We start from the raw sequence: 25,063 nt of genomic DNA on the forward strand, positions 1-25,063 counted from the left end.
ATGTTCAGGGCTGTAAGGACTGTGCCCAATCCAAGAGCCCACGTCATCTACCCGCTGGAAAGCTCCATCCCTTGCCGATTCCGAACCGTCCCTGGTCACACCTAGGAGTGGACTTTATCACTGACCTCCCTTCGTCAGAAGGTAATACCTGTATTCTAGTCATAGTAGATAGATTCTCAAAGTTTGTCAAACTAATCCCTCTGAAAGGTCTTCCCACAGCCTTTGAAACTGCCGACAATATCTTTAATCAAGTCTTCAGGTCATTTGGTATTCCAGAAGATATTGTGTCGGACAGAGGTCCACAGTTCATCTCACGTCTATGGAAAGCCTTCTTCAAGCTCCTAGGTGTGGCCGTCAGCCTCTCTTCTGGATATCATCCCCAAACCAACGGGCAGACAGAGAGGAAGATTCAGGAGGTGGGACGGTTCCTGAGGACCTTCTGCAGTGGTCACCAGAACTCCTGGAGCCAGTATTTGGGCTGGGCAGAATATGCCCAAAATTCACTGCGGCAACCCTCCACCGGACTCACGCCATTCCAGTGCGTCCTGGGCTTCCAACCACCGCTCTTTCCCTGGGATGGCGAACCATCTGATGTCCCCGCAGTGGATCACTGGTTCCGGGAGAGCGAGAGAGTCTGGGACGAGGCTCATCAACATCTGCAGAGGGCAGTCCGTCGAAGCAAGGTAACCGCCGATAGGAGAAGGTCTGAAGAACCCAGATACACACCCGGACAAAAGGTGTGGCTATCCACCCGGGACATACGCATGCGACTGCCCTCTCGCAAGTTAAGTCCCCGATTTGTTGGTCCCTTCACCATCGTGGAACAGGTTAACCCCGTCACCTACAAACTACAATTACCCTCTCACTACCGTATTCACCCTACATTCCACGTATCACTCCTGAAACCCTATCACGATCCTGTTCTTCCCTCCACAGAGCCTGACCACGAAGAGGAACCCCCTCCTCCACTGCTCCTAGAAGAAGGAGCCGTCTACGCAGTGAAGGAGATCTTGCGTTCCCGACGTCGTGGTGGCCAGTTGGAGTACCTGGTGGACTGGGAAGGGTACGGCCCCGAAGAAAGGACATGGGTTCCCAGAGCTGATATTCTCGATCCTAGTCTCATGGTGGAGTTTCATGAGAGCCACCCTGAGTTCCCAGCGCCTAGAGGCAGAGGGAGACCACCACGGCGTCGGAGGTGTCGGCCCTCAGGAGCGGGCCCTGGGGAGGGGGGTACTGTCATGGATTGGTCAGGCTCTCACGACCCCCACTCACGAAGATCACCATCACCTGACTTCTAATGAGCACACAGCTGCATCACATTCACGAGCACCAGATAAAAGCACAGCACTCCAGTCGCTCATTGTCCGGGCTCGTCTCGACGAAAGCGGACAACTGAGCGACCACTCAGCGTAGTCATCCTCAGCTAAAACAAACGATTTACTTACCTGTTCTCTTTGTATTCCTCCTAGTCTTCCTGGTCCTCCCGAATCGTCCTGTCTTCCAGTCCTTCCAAGTCTGTGTCATCCTCTGTCAGCTGTATCTGGTGTGTGCTGTCCATCCTCGTGTATTCCTGTTACCCAGCCACGGAGGAAAAGACCCCAACATCATTCCTGATCCTCCTGGCTATCCTTCATGTGCTCCTTGTTGTCATTTAATAAACACCCTAACGTTTCCTTACCTCTGTCTCCTGTCCGCTTCATAACAAGAGTACATTCAAGAAGGTGAATAATGAAGAAGCACATACAGATGCATTCCAGTATGTAAAATATTGATTATGGTTGTTAATTCATACAAATTAATTGTAAAAGTAAGCATTTGCTGGTGCAGTTAATGTCTATAGTCCATTTAAAACAGTTCTAACTTACTGTAAATTAGGCATAGGCCGGTATAAGATTCTGACAGTATGAAAACTTTGGATAAAAATATCACGGTTTCGTTGTGATTACTGCTCCAAAAATAAGTTCTTTTTAAATATCTGGGTAAAAAACAACAACATTATTTTTTAATTTTAGTGTGAACGCAATCTTCCAATATTTATACTAAAACAGAATACACTAGTGGAAATAAGTACACAAAATGGGATTCACCATAAATTTAGGTGTACATTCCATAGTGTGTATTTCTGAGAAATATGAGAAAGGAGGAAATTTGATGATGTTTATTATTCAATAATGGCTGTAGAGTTGTTTAAATAACATTGGGTTTCCTAAAGCAAAAATAGCCTGTCTTTTTTGCTGAGCAGACTTAGCATTTAGCATGCTAATATTTACTACTCCATGTTGAATGTTTAAGCTAAATGTTTGCAAGTTAGGTGAGTAAATTATGTTTATGCTACATAATAGATTATTATGGAAGTTATGTGCATGATTGAATCATGTAGATCCAAGTTTTTTTTCCCAGTGTGTGGTGAAAACAGTGAATAACTAGCCTTAAGGATGTACTAGCGCTGGGCGATTTCGCCTAAAATCAATATCTCGATTAATTGAACATTTTAACTCCATTATGATTAATGAACGATTATTTTTATTTATTTATTTTTGGCCCTCATAGTTCATGGACAAGTAAATACAGTATAGTACAGTACGGTAAATATGCTCACATATGACAAGCGAGATATATTTGAATGAAAGGTGCATTAAATTGATTGATAAATTGATTGATTTTAAAATAATTGAAGGAAACACACACAATCTACTATTTATGATTATGTATTGAACATCGATGTTGAACAGCTGAAGTTAAAAACACACATTACCTACATGTAAAACAAACTTTTCTTATAAAAATGGAAAATAAATAACCTGCACTTTTGGGAACAAAATAAATAATTTTCAATGTTTTCCATAATAAAAGTAGCAAATGAGCAGTATGTCTTCTAAATAATTTTATTTAGATAAGATACTGCTCACTTGTATATCACAACTCTTGTATATCCTGTAAATAAGGTTTTAAATTGTGAATTTTTTCATCTTATGTAAATAAATATTTAAATGTAAATACTAATTTTAATGTAATGGAAAATATGCCGTCTCAAGGCATCTCAGGAGCAGCTTCCAATCATCCACATCTGACCAGAGATCAGATGTGGCTGCAAAGTAGCAGAGGAAGCAAGAAACCAGCCTCAGCCTAACAGACTGAGGTCATGTGACTCCACACGTGATAAAGTAATTGAAAAAATCAACCTGGAAAAATTTGATTGATTATAAGTTCTAAATGTCAGTAGGATGTCAAAATGATGTACAGTAGGAACGTCTCATAAATAAAGTCAAGATTTCTTCTGGGAAAAAGTTGTGCCTTTTCATAGAAGCTGTGCTGTCCTCTTCTAAAAGGTTTTTAAATGTTTTTTATTTATTTACAAACCATAAAAAGCCTTCATTTTGTGACTTCTCATCCTTCAAATAATCATCAAAGGCTCACTGAATGGCTGTAATTATGAAGTGGCTCTGTGTCCTTGACTGCTTGGTCTTATAGTAATTGCTCAGCACTGTAACCTTGGCTCTTTGCAAACTCAAAGGATATCAAACAAAAGACCTGTGTGGACTTCTGATTGGCTCATGGGCTTGAAAGTACAGTAGTGCTGTATCCAGGCTGAGTTTCAGTCTCTCACAACTTACACTCTGTGTGTGAATGAGAGTTACATGTGCAGAATTTGGCCCTGGATACACCTAATGGAAATACGGTTAAGTCAGAATTATTCATATGTTCTGCTGACCTCATGTCTCATATACAGTATGAGATTAAATACAAATTGAGATGTGAAGAAATTCTTGCTGCAGTACATTTATTTATGCATCATGATGAAACTTAATAATTGAAAGGCATGACATAATGTCATCTATTTTTTTCTCTCGAAGACCATAAAGTATGTGATGGCTTTTTTTCTGTGTTTTTAGGAACCTTGGGAAGTCCGGCTTACGGGTATCATGTCTAGGGCTGGGTGAGTAAAAATCATCATCTAAATCAGGGGTGGGCAAACTCGGTCCTGGAGGGCCGGTGTCCTGCACAGTTTAGCCCCAACTCTAATCAAACACACCTGCTTATAGTTTTCTAGTGATCTTGAAGACACTGATTAGCATGTTCAGGTGTGTTTGATTAGTGTTGCAACTAAACTAAGCAGGACACCGGCCCTCCAGGATCGAGTTTGCCCACTCCTGATCTAAATTGTTAAAAATGTGAATTAAACCATGTTCTAACAACACATGGAGGGAGAAGATTCAATGGACAAGCAGTTTAGCTGTTCACACCAGGCACAACACAACAGAAACAAAAATACCAGAGCCATTCAGAAACACAGAATAGTTCACTGCATTCCCAAGCAAACAGACAGGTTTGTGATCGAAATTATAAATATTAATTAAATCTCATTAACATTATTGAAAGTACAGACTGAGTGACTGATGATGTTGTTTCAAAGTTCTAACATTCATGTTTAATCTGTATAGTTTACTAGTAACTATCTGCTTCCCCATTCAGTATGACAATAAATGTCATATAAAAGCTATTAAAACTCATACTGGGACATTTAACCCTGAGTAAAGCACATAATCCCTGCCTGAGGTAATCAATGTCATAGTAGTTTATGTGGTTGTTGAGCCACATTGCAGAAATAGAAGCTACATAGGTCACAGTCGTGGATGGTTAGTACAAAAACTCCTTCTAACATGAAAAAAGATACTTTTTATCGCATGTTGCACTGCCGTGTCACATGTTATTAGGACATGTTGTTAGGATTCATTAAGCTGCTTTACATAATTTTGTGTAAATCTGAATATTTGACAACTGACAGCATCTAAACATTCCCTCTTCAGGCACCTGGGTAACGTTTGGTGGACAAATCACTGATGAGGTATGAATTTTGTGGATTGTAGCTCAAAAATGATTGGATAGTATTGTTATAGTGGCATGATCACACTTTTGTTGCATGAGTTTGGATATTCAATGGAAATTTTTCACACAATGTCATTTTGTTTGTTTGTTTGAAACACTACAGAAGACATTTTGACCCAGGCTCATTGGAAAAACGTACCTCAGCCTACATGATGTAAAATAGATTTCTCCGCATATGTTTTGTTGTACGTTTCAGATACATTTGCAGGATCTTTGGTATATTAAAGATATGGATGGATGGATGGATGGATGGATAGATGGATGCATGGATAAACTGAAAGATGGATGTATAGATGTACAGATGGATGGATGGATGGATGGATAGACAGATGAATAAACTGATGAATGGATGAGTGGATGAATGGATGAGGAGGGTTGAATGGATGGACAGACAGTCAGATACTTTGTACTTATGGATGGATGGATTGATGGAAAGATGAATAGACTTGATGGATGGATGGTTGGATTTACGTGGTTGGATAGATGGACAGACAGATATACTTATGGATAGATGGATGAATGTATGGATAGAAAGATGGACATACGGATGAATAGAATTTATGGATGGATGAATTGAAGAAGGGATGGACAGACAGATACACTTATGGATGGATGGATGGATGGATGGATGGATGGATGGATGGATTGATTGATGGACAGATGAATAGACTTGATGGATGGTAGGATTTACATGGTTGATAGATGGACAGACAGATATACTTATGGATAGATGGATGGATGTATGGATAGAAAGATGGATAAACGGATGAATAGAATTTATGGATGGATGAATTGAAGAAGGGATGGACAGACAGATACACTTATGGATGGATGGATGGATGGATGGATGGATGGATGGATAAATGGATGGATGAATGGTTGGATGGATGGATGGATGGATGGATAGATAGATAGATAGATAGATAGATAGATAGATAGATAGATAGATAGATAGATAGATAGATAGATAGATGGATAGATGGATGGATGGATGGATGGATGGATGGATGGATGGATGGATGGATGGATGGATGGATGGATGGATGGATGGATGGATAGATAGATAGATGAATAGAATGGATGGACGGATGGATGAATAGAATGGATGGACGGATGGATGAATGGATGGATGAATAAACTAAAGGATGGATGTATAGATGTACAGATGAACAGATGGATGGATGAATAGATGGATGGATGGATAAACAGATGAATGGATGGATGGATAAACAGATGAATAAACTGATGGATGGATAGACAGATGAATTAACTGATAAATGGATGAGTAGATGAATGGATGTAGAGGGTTGAATGGATGGACAGAAAGACAGATACTGTATACTAATGGATGGATAGATTGATGCATAGACTTGATGGACATACAGATGAATAGAATTTATGGATGGATGGATGAATAGGTAGATAGAAAGATGGACATACAGATGAATAAAACGGATGGATGGCTAGATGGATGAACTTAATGATGGATGGATGGATGGATGGATGGATGGATGGATGGATGGATGGCCAGATGAATGGAAGGATAGATGATTTGATGGATGGATGGATGGATGGATGGACAGATGGACAGATAGAAATAGTTATGGATAGATGGATGTACAGTATGTATGGTTCGATGGATGGATGGATGGATGGATGGATGGATGGATGGATGGACAGACTTTTTACATTTTTATGTATTTATTTTATGATAGGCCTTATAATAACCTCCAAGCCCACTGTATCATCCCTTTAAACCTAAACAAGAGCTTAGTGCACTGTTTACAGCCACAGTGAGCAGCTCTGCAAAACACTTTAACTGTAGCTTTATTCAGCCTCTGCTGTACAGTATGTGAATTCGCAGCACTGTATACAGTACAGATTTATTACAACCATTTGAGTTCTGTACTACTGAGGAAAACACAATGCTGTAATACCCTGATTCTCTCCGTCTGTGATCTCTCTCTCTCTCTCTCTCTCTCTGTTTTCTCAGATAGCTGAGCAGCTGATGACGCTGGCGTATGAGAACGGCATCAATCTGTTTGACACAGCTGAGGTGTACGCGGCAGGGAAGTGAGTACCCTTGCTCCCATCATTCACTGCTGCTCTCTTCACCCTCAATATGAATTTACACTCATATATGGAGAGATTAGTAAAGTATTAAGATCATTTTTAGCAACAATTTCATCTTTTATAAAAATGTATAGATCTACTTTTCATTAGATCTGATTGAAATGGTTGAAGAAACCCACTTTTAGTTTGCTATTAACACAGAATCTTTTTTAAGGTTTTTAACACTCTGTTGCAAATTTTGTGGGCACCAAACAGTTCATTTCGCAACATCTATTCTAAATATTTAAGTTAAAGCCTTTTTTATATATTATATTATAATTAAACAATTATTATTTTATATTATAAAATTAATAATAAGTAATGTAATAAATTAAACACTAGTATTTATACATTTATGAACATTAAATAATAATTAAAAATTATTTTTCCATAAAATGTATTTTATTTTGAACAATAGAATTGTTCCATTTTTAACTTATGTATACAGAACAGGTTATGTATGTCTGTAGTATGATGGACGCTGGACAACAGAGTAGAGGATCCATGTGTAGTATTTATTAACAAAGGTCAATCACTGGAGCAAACAAGTGCATTCAGAGAATCCAAAGAATAGTCATTAAACAGGCAAAGGGTCAGGACAGGCGGCGAAAACAACAGCAGTACGGCAAACACGGCTAGGCTAGACAAAGGAAACGCGTCGTGATGTTCACTAACAGTATAGCAAGACTCAGCAACTGGTGTGTGTATATACTGTCCATGTAATTAGTCCATAATGATCCTGTGTGTGTGTGTGTGTGTGTGTGTGTGTGTGTGTGTGTGTGTGCGTGCGTGCGTGCGTGCGCGTGTGTGTGTGTGTAATCAAAGTGAAACAGGAACAGGTGTGAGTGTGTGGTGCATGGCAGGATTGTAGTTCCTTTGGTGGCAGATTTGTAGTTATCCAGCAATCTGTGTGGACTAGATCACTGGTGATTGTGACAATATCAAATATATTTATTTGACTGAAACAGCATACCTTTTCTCACCAGTACATATTAAAATCACTGAAATAAAAAAAGTAGTCATACAAAATGTTAATGTATTTTAAATGGCTAAAACGGTCTCATTTAATACATGATCAAATTATTTATTTCTTATTATTTGGTCTTTTCATTGTTAAACGTAATGACATTTCAATAGGTGTTTTCTCAATGGGTAAATTATGTTATTATTATTTTTTGCTTATAATAAGTAGGACACATTCTAATGTATAAAAAAGTAGTTTACCTGTAACTCTTCATTTTTGCTGAATTTCATCGTCTTACAACATGCAAGTTCTCTTTACTGCATTCTTTAGGTATCTATGTTTAAGACGATCAAGAGAAAAATATATATAGTGGTTGGTCAGCAAAATTCACTTGTGCAAGACGAGAAAAAGGATGGAAAGGTGAATAGCCCAAACCTGCTAGCTTGCAGTAAATTTAGCAGTGGCGTCTTTATTTTCTGCAATGCCGTGGAACTGTAACGTCAGGGAATTGCTGATAAAGTTGAGAGGAAATTGCCTGACTCAGTGGAAATACGCTCAACGATACAAAACGGCTCTTTAATGAAGCAGACCTCAGGAGTGTTAAAGGACATAACCTTATATATAAATATATATAGTGTTTGTGTGCTTTTGTGTCGCGTTTTCCATCCGTGTTTCATGCCATGTCAAGCTGGCTATGAGGCTGTGGCTCAGCACATCGATAACTCATGCAGAATAATGAAGACAGCACTATACACACACAGAAGCACAGACAAACAAACCATCAACAAACAAACCATATCACATAGCACAGACAAACAAACCATATCACTCACAACAAAGGCTGTGTTCACGTTGACCACGTTGGCTAATTTATAAGTGTAAGGATGACCTAAAGAATATTTAACGAGCACCAAATTGGAATAAAATGGCTTGGATTATTTCAAACTATTGTTTAGTGCGATTCTCAAGTTGCAAAGTCTGCATTGTAATGAAATTAATATGTGATGTGATGTTTGACACTGTGTTCTTTTGACATCAGCAGCTCATATTAAGAATTTTCAGTGTAAGGAGCATCTTGGTTCACAGTAAATGATCAACATGACCTTCATCACTGCGAGTAAAGTTATTTACTGTGTAATGTCTATTTAAAAATGTAAAAAAGTTCCTGAACTCCACAGGTAGTGTACTTTTTAGAATTGCATTTAATTTAATGTTTCTCCAATTTGGTCTGCCGGTTTGTGAAAGAAATATATTTGATTGATTAATTAATTCAGGGCGACACAGTGGCTCAGTGGTTAGCACTGTCACCTTACAGCAAGAAGGTCGCTGGTTCGAGTCCCGGCTGGGTCAGTTGGCATTTCTGTGTAGAGTTTGCATGTTCTATGTGTGTGCATGTAGGAGTGTATGGGTGTTTCCCTGTATGGGTTGCAGCTGTGTAAAACATATGCTGAATAAGTTGGTGGTTCATTCCGCTTTGGCAACCCCTGATGAATAAAGGAACTAAGCCAAAGGAAAATAAATGAATGATTGATTAATTAATTCAATCATATCTGCACATTCTGTTCCGTAGTTTAGGTTGGCGGTAAAAACTATTTATGACTGGTACAAAATTTGAAATCATTTTGAAATCATTAGACAGGTGGAATGCTGGTTTTAGCTCTGAGAATATGTCTCAAAATGTCTTGCTCAAACAGCTGCTTAGGTTTGCATGCTGTCTGTATGAATCTGTAACTGAAGTCAAGCCTGTGCACTATTTTCACTGTATGGTATACGGCTCAGTATGGCTCATTTTTAGGGGCTTTCCTATGGAGCCCGATCAGTCTGCAAAATGAATCATTTACGAAATAAAATTCAAATGTGTGCAGCATTAATCACATTTACAAAAAAGAGGCATTTGTGGAAATAATTATGCTTTTGCTTGAATTTACAAATTGGATTTACGAGTTTTGAGTTTATGAATTGGCTTTTGTTAATTTGAATCATGCTGTGCGCGTATGAATTTTATTTTGTAAATGTAATATTCTTAAGACTGCACTGGCTTCATAGTTGCTACTCTGTACAGAACTCAAAACCTGATAATTGTTTTAGCACCACCTCGGTTTCCAGTGAGCCAGTAGAGGTGGAAAAACTATACAGTAATTACTTGTCTATATTAATTAAGTTAACTAGGCAGGTTAGGGTAATTAGTCAAGTTATTGTATAATTATGGTTTGTTCTGTAGACTATCAATAATATATATATTTAGCTAAAGGGGCTAATCATTTTGAACTTAAAATGTTTTTTTAAAAATTAAAAACTGCTTTTATTCTAGCCGAAATAAAACAAATAGGACTTTCTCCAGAAGAAAAAATATTATCAGACATACTGTGAAAATTTCCTTGCTCTGTTTAACATCATTTGAAAACAAAAATCAAAGGGGGGCTAATAATTCTGACTTCAACTGTATACTTATTATTTAACCTTTCCCCAAAACCATGAAATTCCATATCCAGAAAAATAAATGGGTGTTCGAGCGTATTGAACGCCTTATAAACATCTAGGAAAAGCATAATTCCAGGATCATTAATTTATAACTATAATCAATCAAATCAAAACATAAACTATTATGAATTGAACGACCCCTCATAAAGCCTGACTGTGCAATTCTAATAATCTGTGATTATCCATCCATCACAAGATTAGAGAAAACTTGTGCTAACAATTTATAATTATTATTTAAGCAGGTAATGGGTCACAGATTATCTATATTTTTGGGATCTTTGCCGAGCACTGAGCCAAGCTGTACCAAGTTATAAAGTAATTCAATCAAGGATGGCAGCCAAAACTTAGGATAGACACAAAAAAGTCAAGTGATCAAGAGATCAAAAAAGAGTTTACTCTTTAGTGAGACCATCCAAAAGGTCTTAAACCAGTGCAAAACATTACATAAAAAAAAATATCTGCCCACTGCTTTTGTTTAAAAAGTATTAAACACTCTACATATCTAAATTCGGTAATACAGTACAGTGTGGCACTGTCGCTTCACAGCAAGAAGGTTGCTGGTTCGAGCCCCGGCTATGTCAGTTGGAGTTCCTGTGTGGAGTTTGCATGTTCTCCCTGTGTTGATTTTCTCCGGGTGCTCCAGTTTCCCCCACAGTCCAGAGACATGTGGTACAGGTTAATTGGATAAACTTAATTGGCTGTAGTGTACTGTATGTGTTAATGAATGTGTATGGATGTTTCCCAGTACTGGTGTAAGAGCCAGTTATGCATACTTCATTTGTGATAATAATTTAGTTAAAAGGGTTAAAGCATGATGAAAATTGATATTTAAATATATTAAGAATTCATTGTGATTGTATGATCTGAAATGCATAATTTAATAATTAATACTATTTAAAAACCTTTACTTTGGTATTTTGGCTTCCGACAGTAATACGTCTTGAGGTCATTAGTTCATACGTTTAAGGAAGATTGCAGTTATGGATGATGGAAGCAACACAGTTTTTTGACCGAGCTATGCCGAGCTATATTGATTCTATTGTTACTTTGTATTTTTGTTACATTTCTTCAGTAAACCTTTTTTTTAAAAAGAAGATTCGGTCTTACTCGCGTTTTTTTAAATACTGGTTGTTGAAATAGAAGCTGCTAAAGGTGGTACATAAGGATTTGCACGAAAGGTGTGCCACTACAACTGGGTTGCAGCTAGAAGGGCATCCCCTGTGTAAAAAAACATATGCTGGATAAGTTGATGGTTCATTTCGCTGTGGTGATCCCTGATGAATAAAGGGACTAAGCCAAAGGAAAATGAACGAATAACTGAGTACAGTGTGGTTGTCATTCACATGATTAACCAAAACATATGTGAAAGTAACTCAAATACATAACTGACATCCTTATTCGCCTCTTTTGTTAACCTGACCCTACCAGTGTATTTTCTAGAGTACTAGTTAAGTTAAAAAGCAAGATGTGAAGTTTGTACAAATTAATGTACTGCCCTCTTGAGCCCATGTTACAATAGCGCTTCATTTGTTACAAGCTGTCACAAGGACTCACAGTTTGGCGTCTGGATGACGAGGCCTGTTGGGAGAACCATTCATGAAGAACACATTAGTCCTGTGGGCAAAAATGTAACATCTGTCATTAGATGTTCTCTCCAACTCTCTCCCTTTTTAAAAAAATCTGCTCACAGGAGAAAAAAAGGAAGCATTTTGCCCGTGTTTACACTGGGAGTCTCTTTCATATTGCTGTAAAGTGAACGCTTCATTAGCTTAATTTTGCAGAAGCTGAGAACAGGGAATCCCCCAGCGTGGAGGACGCTTTTGCTCGCTGACTGATGCAAGTGAGGACAGGAAGGTTTAGGCTTAAAAGTGAGGCTGATTTTTGCTTTTTTGCTTTCTTACAGGGCTGAAATGGTCCTCGGCAGTATCATCAAGAAGAAAGGATGGAGGTACACATGTTGTTTTGCAGTTTAAAACATTGACAAACTCTTATTTGAAGTGAATCGTCATGTTTGAGTGCTGTTTTCTCTTCCTCAGAGTGTCAGAATAACTGCTGATATCCTCTCAATGGGAAGATGCTTGCCTTTACCTTGCAGTTCTTGTTGGTTTGTGAATGACTAATGTAGAATCTGCTCTTAAGGGGACATCAGCTTTTATTTATCCTGCTATTCACTGTATGCGAGCACTGAGGCGAAAAGCTGCTTCCCCCCCAGGGAAAAGATGTCTAATTTTGGAGCCAAGTTTTTGCCCTTTTTAGAAACATGGCATGACTGCAGTTTCAAGTGTATGAAAAATCTGCTTCTCTTGGGAGAGGAGAACATTCCCATCCAAATGCCCTTTATTTATAACCTTCTGCAAAGAATTTACAATATGCTTTAGTTAAATGGATAGATGTGGAAAATTCTGAACTATTATTATTTTATTTTTCTTAGTATGATAATTTTATCTACAGTTTTTGGCATAATATATTCTTCTAGTATTATTCTAAATTATTTTAGTGATTTAATTTAGGCTAATGCATTATTATTTTGAATATAGAAGCACAATTATAATAGTTTATACAAAATATTCCTAATTTAAAAAAATAATAATTTAAATTAAATGTTCTTGCTTTTTAATATATATATATATATATATATATATATATATATATATATATATATGCTCTTTTAGGACTATTATAATGCATTATAAATTATATTTCTTTAAAATATGTAACACTATAATATATATGAAAAAAAAAAACTATATATAACTATATAGTAAGCATGCTTTAAAATTAATGCACAACATTAAAGCCATACTTGTTACATGATTTACTTCAAAATAAAGATCTTGACATCTAAAGACAGACTAAACGGCCATCCCGTTGATGTGAATGGAATTACTACTCATCCCTTCCTGAAGTCCACAATGAGCTCCTTGGTGCACAGACAATAATCTGTCTGTGCAACAAATAACCAAGGGGTTGTAGGAGCAGATTATTGTCTGTGCACCAACTGGTATGCTGTATCTCATCCTTGTAGGCAGTCTCATCATTGTTGCTGATTAGACCGATCACTGTAGGGTCATCTGCAAATTTGACGATGGTATTGGATCCATTCATGGGCCTGCAGTCATGGGTAAAAAGGGAGTAGAGGAAGGGGCTCAGCACACAACCCTGTAGTACACCAGTGGGGAGTGTGATGGTGGTAGAGCAGATTAAGGCATGTTGGGCTAGAGTGTTTCGACACTGGCACAATAGAGGTGGATCTAATCTAATCCAATAATTCAATTTCAAATATAATGGTTTCTAGTCTTTTCATTTCACTCCACTGACGTTTCTTAAAACCTACTGTAAGCGGATATTGTTATTTATTTATTGTTCATTGTAAATCATGGAGTCCGTGCCTTTGTTTTGCTTTAAACCCATCTGTCTCATTTTTCTTTTACAGACGTTCCAGTTTGGTCATCACCACAAAGATATACTGGGGTGGAAAGTAAGTGCTGTGCTCTTATGTTAGTGTTTATGTGTGTGTGTGTGTCACAAGGAGGTTAATGATGATTCATACCATCTGCCGACTGTGAGAGCAACAGGGGAAGCAGGTTAATGATAGTCTCTTTCACACTAGTGTGTGTGGTGCAGTAAGGGAAGTCCTGCAGACCCTCACTGGAGAAGGATTCAGGTCGAATGCCCCCTCTGAGCTGTGCTCTTTCACTCAGGGCAAATTAAAGGCCAAAGCTGAGCACTGTTGTGAGGTCACCATTAAACATTAATGCCTTTAAATTGCCACGGTGCTCAAATTTTGATAATAATTAGCCTCACAAACAGAATCAGCGGCTATATTGAATGCGACCTTTGGTAAGTTCTCCCATTGGCTTTACCTTGAAGCTAACAGAGACAGATCCTTTCTTCTATCTTGTGATTTGACTGAAATAGATTATTGGGGGAAAAAATGAGTATGGGTTCAATTCATTAACTTTGAGTTGATGGATGCAGGATTTCAGCTAAATTGAATGAAATGATTGGTGAAATCCATTATGTCACTAGAGACAAGTTTGTTGCTTCACTGGAAAAGAGAGATCACAACACATTATGATAAAAAAACAGAATACATTTTGATTTCGCATTACATATGAACAGAGGAACTCATTACAATAAGATGAATGACAAGAATTTAGGAAATACCTTTACACAGTGTCTTTAAAACACTAATAAACTTCAATTCACTTAAATGTGTAATTGTCTTGTTACTTTTTCAGAGCAGAAACAGAAAGAGGTCTATCTAGAAAACACATCATAGAGGGTAAGTCCTGATAGCACTATTGATGATTTCGTTTTTAATTTTGAGGACAAACAATTTTGGGACTGAAATTTTGTCAATCAGGACCCACTTTATATTAAGTTAGTTTTAGTACTGTAAGGTTTTGAATTCTTCCTCTATATCTATATTTCTAAATCTGTCCATAAACATTTCCAAATCCCCATACAAAATGAACATGAGAAAGACATTGTAATGAGAAATTGGGAAACAGATGAGCCAAACATTTTACAAACTTTAACCAAACTCAAGTGGGATATGATTTGCATACTAATAAAGCAGTTTTCCAGAAGTAGATGAAGCTGATAGAAATGTAAAGACCTAAATGTCTAAAATTAACTTGAGTACTGCAGCTAAACGTCCTGTGAGCACAGAATTTGCAGTTGAGAAGTCGTGTGCTTTTTGACGTTGTGCAGAGAATTAGTAGAAAAAGGGGACGTATGTATGAGTGCGGCCAATGGAGAATGATTGACAAGTGACGAATTTCATTAAACTCCACCTGTTAATATCAGTTGCCTATATAAGTTGAAAACTGTTGCACACCCATGAATGTAACTCTTGCATTGCATTGAGGATAGCAATATTCTGCAAATCGATTTATTCATTTGTATCCAATAAATTGCTAATATGTTAAATCTTGAAGAAAAACCTCTCCTGACCTTTTTTTATTGAACACGCATGGAATTGAGCAAATAATCCAAACAATTCCACAGGACACCTTTAGGGGTTTAGTAGAGTTCATGCCCCTATGCTGCCCTACAAATGCAAAGTGCAGTAACTACACAATTGGGCAAAATTGAATTGAAATTGTCTTTGTGACATCTGTTCTGTTTTGTGGCAAAGTCTCCTTCTTCAATTTTGACCCATTTCAGAGAAACAAGAGTGTCAAAATTGTTGCAACTACAAAATCCAAGCTGGTGTTAAAGGAATTTTGCCAACATACTGCACTTTGCCTTTGTAGGGTAGAGTGGTTTGGCAATGGTCATAATGCCTTGGCTTATCAGAGTAAGTACACTGTAATAAAGACTCCTAATATAAAGTGGTCAAACAATGCCCAAACAAGAACCTGTAACTTTCTTTCATTAAGATTTACACAGTCTTACACATCCTTAAACACTACTGCATTTTTTTTGACCTACAGGTCTAAGGGCGTCACTGGAGAGACTTCAGTTAGAATATGTGGATGTAGTGTTTGCTAACAGACCAGACCCCAACACGCCAATGGAAGGTAGGTGTGCTTGATGAGATGCTGTCCAGTTTGTGTCATCTTCGTGTACCAGCACTGGAATGGCTCTCCTAATTGCTTTGCACTGAAGCATGGGATTAAAACAGACCATCCACGCAGCTCTCAACTTATCAGAGATCAGACACTTTGAGACCAACAGCAGAGATTTGTTTAACCCTAAAACACAGCATTCCTAAAAATAGACTATCATCCCATTAAATGTTAATGCGTTACAACATCCTACAGAATACCTGATTGTCTGTCTCAAAATATTGAGCAGTGAATGGAGCATGTTGTCTAAGTGTGCTGTCAAGATGATTCAACTTTGCATCACAGCAGTTACATCCATTATGCAGTTAATGGTTGAGTCTAGTTGTAAGTTAGTCTAGGAAGAGTGCATGGTCTTGCATTTGAGAGTTTTACAAAAGCATTAAATGGACTAGTACATCTACATCTTGTCGCAGACGATCTTTCGTAGAAGAAAGCACCGGTTTAGAAGGCTGAAAAACCAAAGCAGCATGACTAAAAGATTTTATATTACTTAAATAGCATTTTCACAGCACTATAGCACGGTGATTCTATTGGATTTTCTCCTGATTGGCTAATAATGTTCTCTGTGAGAACAGGATTTGCTCCTTCTTTTCTTAGTGTGGATTGATTCAATATGTAAATTATGATATACTGTACTCTGAAATAGACACATTGTTTGTCAAAAAACATTTTCAATAAATGCCTTATCAATCCTTTCAACTGAAGTGCCACCAGATTAACCTAGTTTGCTCCTGAGGTATGTTTTGGACAAAATGAAGGCTAAAGTATAATTATACGACAAAAGGGACTGACAGAGAAGCATTTAGAGCTGTATTTTGAAGCCTTGATGTACCTTAAAATGTGCAGGAATTAATATCCACCACTGCATAAATAGATTGGTGTCCTTTCACGATAGAAATGGCAGTAAGAGCAAAGTGTTATGACACAATGCATAAACATGCATTAAATACTTATACTCAGTGCAGTCTACATGTGTTTGTTGCCATGTTACAAATATACTCTACAAATTTCTCAATATACATGTAAAACTAACAAAAGGTACATATAAATAGTCCTTATGCCTCTTCGGGTGGCACTGAATACATTTAAAATCCACATATTCCAGATTTAGCCTCCTGACGAGCACTCTGTGGTAATGCATGGCTTTGTGCTTCAAAAAACTGCTCCTCATTAGTCTCCCTGCTTTTCCCATTTTTAAAATAAGAGTCCCACATACATCATATATTTAATACAAGCTTAAATAAATGTAAAAATAATACTTGCATATTAATGATGTTTTTTGGATAGTCAGAGTCAGTGTTTTGTTCCGATTGGCCTGATTTTAAACTTAAAGGATTTAAATAAGAACTAGGAAACAATAGTGTTTGAGACTCACAATGTGTCATTTCGACTTACTCGACTCTTAATATTCAGCTATGCCTAGATATATGCAGATTTTCATTCCAAGGCACTTTGAACTGCCAATATAGAGTTTATTGAACTTGCCATCATGAGACTAATGTGATAGAAGTCCAGAATGCTCACAGTGGATTATTAGTGTATACAGTATCTCGATGTTGGTCATTGGGGCATTGAACTGCATCCCAGTTTAAAGTCTTTATACTTTGAATGCTGATTGTGCCATAGCTGTGTGACGAAGGCTGACCTAATTCAAAGTCTTCTTCGAGAACGGTTTACAAATGTGTCCTTTTTTCCCCAGGCCACGAAGAGTAGAACAAATGGATCATTCACAGTCTAGCCTATGCAAAAGTTCATTGACTTCATGTAGGTTTGTGAAGGATGTAAAACTGGAATTACTGATCTTATTTCAGGCAGTTCATTCTTTTAGGAGACAACACACTTTAAGAAATTCCTGAACTTTTATATTGATAGACTGCTGGATTATACATTACATCAAAGGCATTATCTGAAAAGCATATATGGCGCACTTTAAACTACTTTCTAAAATGATGATTTAAACACCTTCACAACTCAAATACTGATGAAATCTAAGATTACTTCACATTTCTGCCTATAAATCCTCTAAAAAATGTCCCCATCGCCTTCCTCACTGTAATTTCAATTACAAACACTGTTAACTGAGCTTAACTTGTCAAACCTGTGACAATGCCGTGCTGTACAGCTGTGAGGGCTTTGTGTATAGACTGATGAGTGGCAGAGACTGATGCTTCTGAGGTCATGGCCATGTAGACATGATTGCTTGCGCACACACCACGTGACTTCATGAGAGGTCCTATTACTCCGGGACTTGCAGAATCTGCTCTGGTCCAGTTCTGCTGCCTTTTTTTCTCTCCCTTCAGAGATTTCATTCCATTTGCTGGTTGGTAAACCTCTTTTCACAGTCTTTTGTTTGTTTGTTTATCACCAGGAGATCCATTTAACACTTCAAAATCAAGAACATTCATCATAGAAGGTACATGGTACCCTCAGTGAGAGTTTTGACCTCCTGTCTCCAAAAGCATTTTATGGCTTTGATTTGTGATAGTCTGCCCTCTTTTTCCTGATGTGAGAAACCTGACCATGTTCATAAAATGCTGAAGATTTCCAGACATTTCTATTTTAGGCCTAGTATGCCGTAGGACTGTCGAATTATCTGACTCTCCTGTCAATCTTGCAAGTTAAATTTGAAGAAGGTCATTGCATCTTACTGACCCATTTTCTGTTGTTTTCTTTCAATCTTTTGTTGGATATTTACCATGCATCTTCATTCCATTTTTAAAATAGTCTTCATTATTTACAGTAGTTTCCTTAGAAAAGCACTTGTCATGTAGGTGTCAAGTGGATTGTTTTGGGCTTGGCTTATTTGGCTTATTTTTGTTAAGTCAGTTTGGACATAAATAAAGCTGCAGAAATTATACATAAAAAAGAATTAAAACAGCTTCTGATGATACGATATGCTCTAGCCTATTATTCTTAAATCTAAAAAAGTATATTTTTGCAAAATGATTGACTGCAGTGTCCCCAGCTTTCCTGCATGGAAATATTGGAGCTGCTCTATGTTTTGCATGCGCCTGTATTTGTATTTGTCTTTTTTTTATGTCTTTCTATGTTGTCTCTGGTTGTCTAAAAGTCATTCAAGAAGAAGTTATTCACAAATCTTGAAAAATGCTGCTTTACAGAACCATGTGTAATTTGATAAATTGCAAATATGCTGTCATATGAACATAGTGTGTCTTCATATGCTAATATATTAATCATTTGATTTACTAGAGATTTGTGAATGCTGTCCTTTCCTGCCTGTTTTTGTTTTTTACTTAATAAACTATTTGATTCTTTATCATATGCCTTAAATGAACTGTTTAAGTATGTACATTTTTTATTTATTTATTTCTGTTGTGGGATTTTTTTTTTCTTGCAAATGTGTCTTTAATAACAAACAATGTAAGTAGAAACACTTTAAATACACTAACGGGTCACTTTATTAGGTACACCTGTCCAACTGCTCTTTAATGCAAATTTCTAATCAGCCAACCACATGGCAGCAACTCAACGTATTTAGGCATGTAGACATGGTCAAGATGAGGTGCTGCAGTTAAAACCAAGCATCAGAATGCGGAAAGGTGATTTAAGTGACTTTAAACGTGGCATGGTTGTTGGACTCAGACGGGCTGGTCTTGAGTATTTCAGAAACTGCTGATCTACTGGGATTTTCACACACAACCATTTCTAGGCTTTACAGAGAATGGTCAAAAAAATAGGAAATATCCAGTGAGCGGCAGTACTGTAGGTGCAAATGTCTTGTTGATGCCAGAGGTCAGAGGAGAATGGTTCAAGCTGAATGAAAGGCAACAGTAACTCAAATGACCACTCGTTACAACCGAGGTATGCAGAAGAACATCTCTGAATGCACAATACGTTAAACCTTGAGGCGGATGAGCTACAGCAGCAGAAGACCACACTGGGTGCCACTCCTGTCAGCTAAGAACAGGACACCGAGACTACAATTCGCACAGGCTTACCAAAATTGGACAATAGAAGATTGGAAAAACGTTGCCTGGTCTGATGAGTATCCATTTCTGCTTCGTATTTGGATGGTAGGGTCCGAATTTGGCATCAATAACATGAAACATGGGTCCATCCTGCCTTGTATCAATGGTTCAGGCTGGTCATGGTGGTGTAATGGTGTGGGGATATTTTCTTGGCACACGTTGGCCCCATTATTACCAATTGAGCATTGTGTCAACACCACAGCCTACCTGAGTAGTATTGCTGACCATGTCCATCCCTTTATGACCACAGTGTGCCCATCTATGGCTAATTACAGCAGGATAACGCGGCATGTCATAAAGCGTGAATCATCTCCTACTGTACTCAAATGGCCTCCACAGTCACCAGACCTCAATCCAATAGAGCTCCTTTAGCATGTGGTGGAGATTTGTTTCATGGATATGCAGCTGACAAGTCTGGAGCAACTGCGTGATGCTATCATGTCAATATGAACCAAACTCTCTGAGGAATATTTCCTGTACCTTGTTGAATCTATGCAATGAAGGATTAAGGCAGTTCTGAAGGCTAAAGGGGGTCCAACCCGGTACAAGTAAGGTGTACCTAATAAAGTGGCAGGTGAGTTTATATTGTGAATTTACATATTTTAAAAAATGTACGTAAGAAACTATAATAAATGTATTCTGTAAATTTCCAATTTCAGCAAAATCCTTGAAAATGCTGTGTTTAGCTTAAAGTACTGCACTTTCACTTAAAGAAACGTTTGGGTGGAATTCATTTAGTTCAGTTTAATAGTGCTTCTACAGTACTTGTAAGCTGATTGATTTCTTACAGTTTCCTGTAACTCATAATGTGAAATATTCATGCCTCAGTGTGTAATAATATTATGACGTAGTGGATTATAGGCTGGCTTCTCTGCTAAATGTCAATGAAATGCAGCCTTGTGCAGATGTCATGCAGTCGGGATTCACACTGATTTATTTTCCACCCACCACGAAACTCTTTGAATAGACTTACTATAACATGCGTAACCTTCAGGCTATTTTAATGCTCTGACACTTTGTATAAAGAAAATATGATAAATGGCCTTTGTTGCTCTTAGCCTTTCTCAGAATCTACTTCTGCTCCACTTCCATTACTTTACTGTTATATTCGTCCATGTTTGTCGGGTCATCTTACACTCTATCTCTCGTCTGCTTTTGTCCCTCGGTCCCGCAATGTCTGAATGTTGTCCTGAGTCTGATTGTACACCTTTTTTTGTTGGCAGAGACGGTTCGAGCGATGACGCATGTGATTAACCAGGGGATGGCCATGTATTGGGGGACGTCCCGTTGGAGCTCCATGGAGATTATGGTGGGTTTGAAAACCTGTTGCATTGTTATTGAAAAAAAAAAACATTGGGCAAATATGCGCATTTGTATCAACCCTGTTGCACAAAATTAGTCTTATATTGCACAGATATATTTTGGCAATGTTTCAGCATCTCATTAGCTGCAACTATACAGTCTAATGTTTCAAATTATGTGATAGCAAAAATTTATTACATTACGCTGACATGTAAAACTTAAAAAATTATAACAATTATTTTTAAAAAGTTACACATTTCATGTTTTCAGACATGTTTATATCATTTTTTTAGTATTAAAGTTTTAATTTAAAAAATTAATGTTTGTTGGAATAACCAATGAAAATGTCTTCTGATCAACTGTAATCAGCCAATCGAAAACAAACAGCTGCGTATTAAAGCTAATAATGTTGTAAATAATGTTCCAAATTTGCTCTACATGACTATATTTTTTTAAAATAATTAGGGAATCAGATCAGATTTTACTCAAGCCTGCATGTAATTAAGTCAGAGAAACTCAGTATTTTCAAGAGGCTATGTATATCAAATGACTTTTCAAAATTGAATTTGATGCAGACACCAAAATGGGACATCTCTTCTTTGATTCATGCACAAATATAAATGAATTTGATAGCATAAACAACGATGAATGAGTGTTTATATTTATTTCTTTTCATTTCAGGAAGCGTATTCAGTGGCTCGACAGTTCAATCTGATCCCTCCTGTCTGTGAGCAGGCCGAATACCACATGTTTCAGAGAGAGAAGGTGGAAGTACAGCTGCCTGAACTCTTCCATAAAATAGGTGTGTATGTGACTGCAGGTAACCACTGTTAAGGTGATTTAAAAAGACATGTCCTATGTCCTTGTAATTCAAAACGCTTATAAATCATATTTAATGGTGGCTTTTCATATTTAAATTTTACCCCTGGTTTCCTGTGAGGGTTGGTTGGGTTTTTGGATTCCCTGGCATGCTTAGGTCGCTTTAGATTTGTTGTTTTTATCAACTATTTCCTCCCCATTTGGTCTTTTTTGTCTGGCATCAAACGTGAATCTTGTTTTTCTCTCAGCTGTTGTCATTACATTATAGTTTAATTAGACAGACACCCCTATGGATGATAATGTAATCGCATCCCGCGTCTGCTGTGGATCAGTTACTTTTTAAATGTGGGTGTGTGCATACATCACACACCAAGATTCATTCTGATTGGATATTTTCCAATAAACGTCCCCAATCACATTCTCGTCCCGTTTTTGTTAGTCAATAAAAATATCAGTATATTTTTATTATAGATGTGTTTCAACTAATTTTCGTTGCTAGCAGCCTGTTCGTCATGAAAATTATGATGAAAATTTTTCGGCAATGAAATTAACACTGGGGTAGGGGTGGAGTAAGGCCATGTAATAGTGGTTTTTGCAGTTTAAAAAACATTACCCCTATGGAGAGTCCCTATAAACTGTGTGTGTGAGTTTTCTCTATAGAATTACCTATTTTTGTTGTAACCTCAGAAATGAATGTAAAGTAAGGCATGTGTGTGGTGTCGATGCAGGTGTGGGTGCCATGACGTGGTCTCCACTGGCGTGTGGCATCATCTCAGGGAAGTATGACAGCGGTGTGCCTCCTTGTTCCAGAGCCTCCCTCAAGGTATTTTTCGGATATTTGTGACCGTTTGTCTTCCTGCACTCCTGTCAGTCTGTCCTGACTGCTGTTTGTGGTGGTTTTCATTAGTGACTGTGTGTGTTTTAAATGTGGTGGCTTGGCTTGAGTTTTCTGTCGTATCTTGGGGTTTATTTCTCTCACTTTATGGCATTGTGAAGTGTTCTCATCTGCACACATACATGTAGATAAATGGATGAACACTTTTGTGTTGTTCTGTTTTTTTTCTATGTTATGTTATGGTCAATTTCTTTGTCTTTACACATCACTATTGAATGCTTTTTATTTTCAAAATGTGTTTATTTACTGTGGATCACATTGTATGGATAAGAATAACAAAAACAAAAACATATTATTAACATATTAATAAGCATATTATTATCTGATGTACATATCAGTATTCATGAATACACATTATTAGCTTGATACACTAATACGTTATTAGAATTATATTTAATTAGCTAAATTAATTGAAATTGAATGTCAAGTATTCAGATTCCGATTTTATGTCTGCTAATATTTTTATACTTAAAATCATCAGTGAGTTTTGAATACAATTTTCTTTCAGATGAAATACTGTAATAATAAACCTTAAGATGAAAAAAGACAATGACAGATGTTTTTCTATTCATGGTTCAATGAATTTAGTCTTTTAGATTTTTGTGAGATATGGAGAATGGGAAAAATGAATTTCATAAAAGCTTTTGACACTAATATAACTTCTTAAACAATAAAACTAACAATGCTCTACTCATGTTCAAAATGGCCAGAACATAAAGCATAAGATTTAATGTCTAAAACAAACATACAAAAAAATTACAACATATAATTAAGCAAACAAATATATATCTAAACAAATATATACTACCGATCAAAAGTTTGGTGTCAGTGGGTTTTATAATGTTTTAAAATACACTTATCCTGCTTACCAAAGCTGCATTTATTTATATATATATTTAAAAAACAGTACAAATTGTAAAATTGTGAAAGATAATGCACCATAAAATACCTGTTCAAAAGTAGTTTATAATTTAATTTAATCATTAAGTGATTGTTATTATCATATAAAATTATAATTAATTATCATAAAAATTATACAATTTACATTATTACTATTATTAGTAATAGTAATAAAAGCAAAAATGACTGGATTAATAATTTCATTTGAAACTACATACAATAAGTAATAAACAAATATTTAATAAATAAGTATTTAACAATTTTTTACATTCAATAAACACTGTCTATATATATATATATATATATATATATATATATATATATATATATATATATATATATATATATATATATATATATATATATAATATATATATGTGTGTGTGTGTGTGTGTGTGTGTGTGTGTGTGTGTGTGTGTGTGTGTGTGTGTATTGAGTTTTCTGTCGTATCTTGGGGTTTATTTCTCTCACATTATGGCGTTGTGACGTGTTCTCATCTGCACACATACATGTCGATAAATGGATGAACACTTTTGTGTTGTTTTGTTTTTTTTCTATGTTATGTTATGGTCAATTTCTTTGTCTTTACACATCGCTATTGAATGCTTTTTATTTTCAAAATGTGTTTATTTACTGTGTATCACATTGTATGGATAAGAATAACAAAAACAAAAACATATTATTAACATATTAATAAGCATATTATTATCTGATGTACATATCAGTATTCATGAATACACATTATTATCTTGATACACTAATACATTATTAGAATTATATTTAATTAGCTAAATTAGTTATGTATGTATGTATATATATATATATATATATATATATATATATATATATATATATATATATATATATATATATATATATATATATATATATATATATATATATATATATATATACATATACATACTGTATATATAAATAATCAAATAATAATAATAATAAATTATTATTACAACCAGTGCTGTATGCTGGTGCCACTCACAATGGTGGCTGGCACGTCTAAAAATAGCCTAGATGCAGAATTGTTATTTAAGGTATAGCCCAGTCTTAATAAATCTTGATCAATAAACTTGATTGTTGTCTACTTAACAATCATAAATGATAAGCCAGATCTGGAGTC

General features: G+C 36.5%; 1 protein-coding gene across 6 annotated transcripts in view; it reads left to right on the plus strand.

Moving 5' to 3' along the window:
- kcnab2b (potassium voltage-gated channel subfamily A regulatory beta subunit 2b) overlaps window positions 1-25,063 on the plus strand; it is a 125,508-nt gene that overhangs the window by 89,382 nt on the left and 11,063 nt on the right. For 4 of the 6 annotated variants that reach the window (XM_056448823.1, XM_056448822.1, XM_056448820.1 and 1 more), the window contains 10 exons: window positions 3,894-3,937; window positions 4,809-4,846; window positions 6,881-6,960; window positions 12,348-12,392; window positions 13,878-13,922; window positions 14,686-14,729; window positions 15,886-15,972; window positions 21,233-21,318; window positions 21,993-22,113; window positions 22,859-22,953. In XM_056448823.1, coding sequence (XP_056304798.1) covers window positions 3,894-3,937; window positions 4,809-4,846; window positions 6,881-6,960; window positions 12,348-12,392; window positions 13,878-13,922; window positions 14,686-14,729; window positions 15,886-15,972; window positions 21,233-21,318; window positions 21,993-22,113; window positions 22,859-22,953 — 685 coding nt within the window. Of the gene's footprint in view, window positions 1-3,893; window positions 3,938-4,808; window positions 4,847-6,880; window positions 6,961-12,347; window positions 12,393-13,877; window positions 13,923-14,685; window positions 14,730-15,885; window positions 15,973-18,388; window positions 18,434-21,232; window positions 21,319-21,992; window positions 22,114-22,858; window positions 22,954-25,063 lie in introns of all 6 variants that reach the window. The other 2 variants (XM_056448824.1, XM_056448825.1) reach the window with 1 other exon arrangement.

Source organism: Danio aesculapii, chromosome 23 (genome assembly GCF_903798145.1).
Source record: "Danio aesculapii chromosome 23, fDanAes4.1, whole genome shotgun sequence".
Classification (NCBI taxonomy): Eukaryota; Metazoa; Chordata; class Actinopteri; order Cypriniformes; family Danionidae; genus Danio; species Danio aesculapii.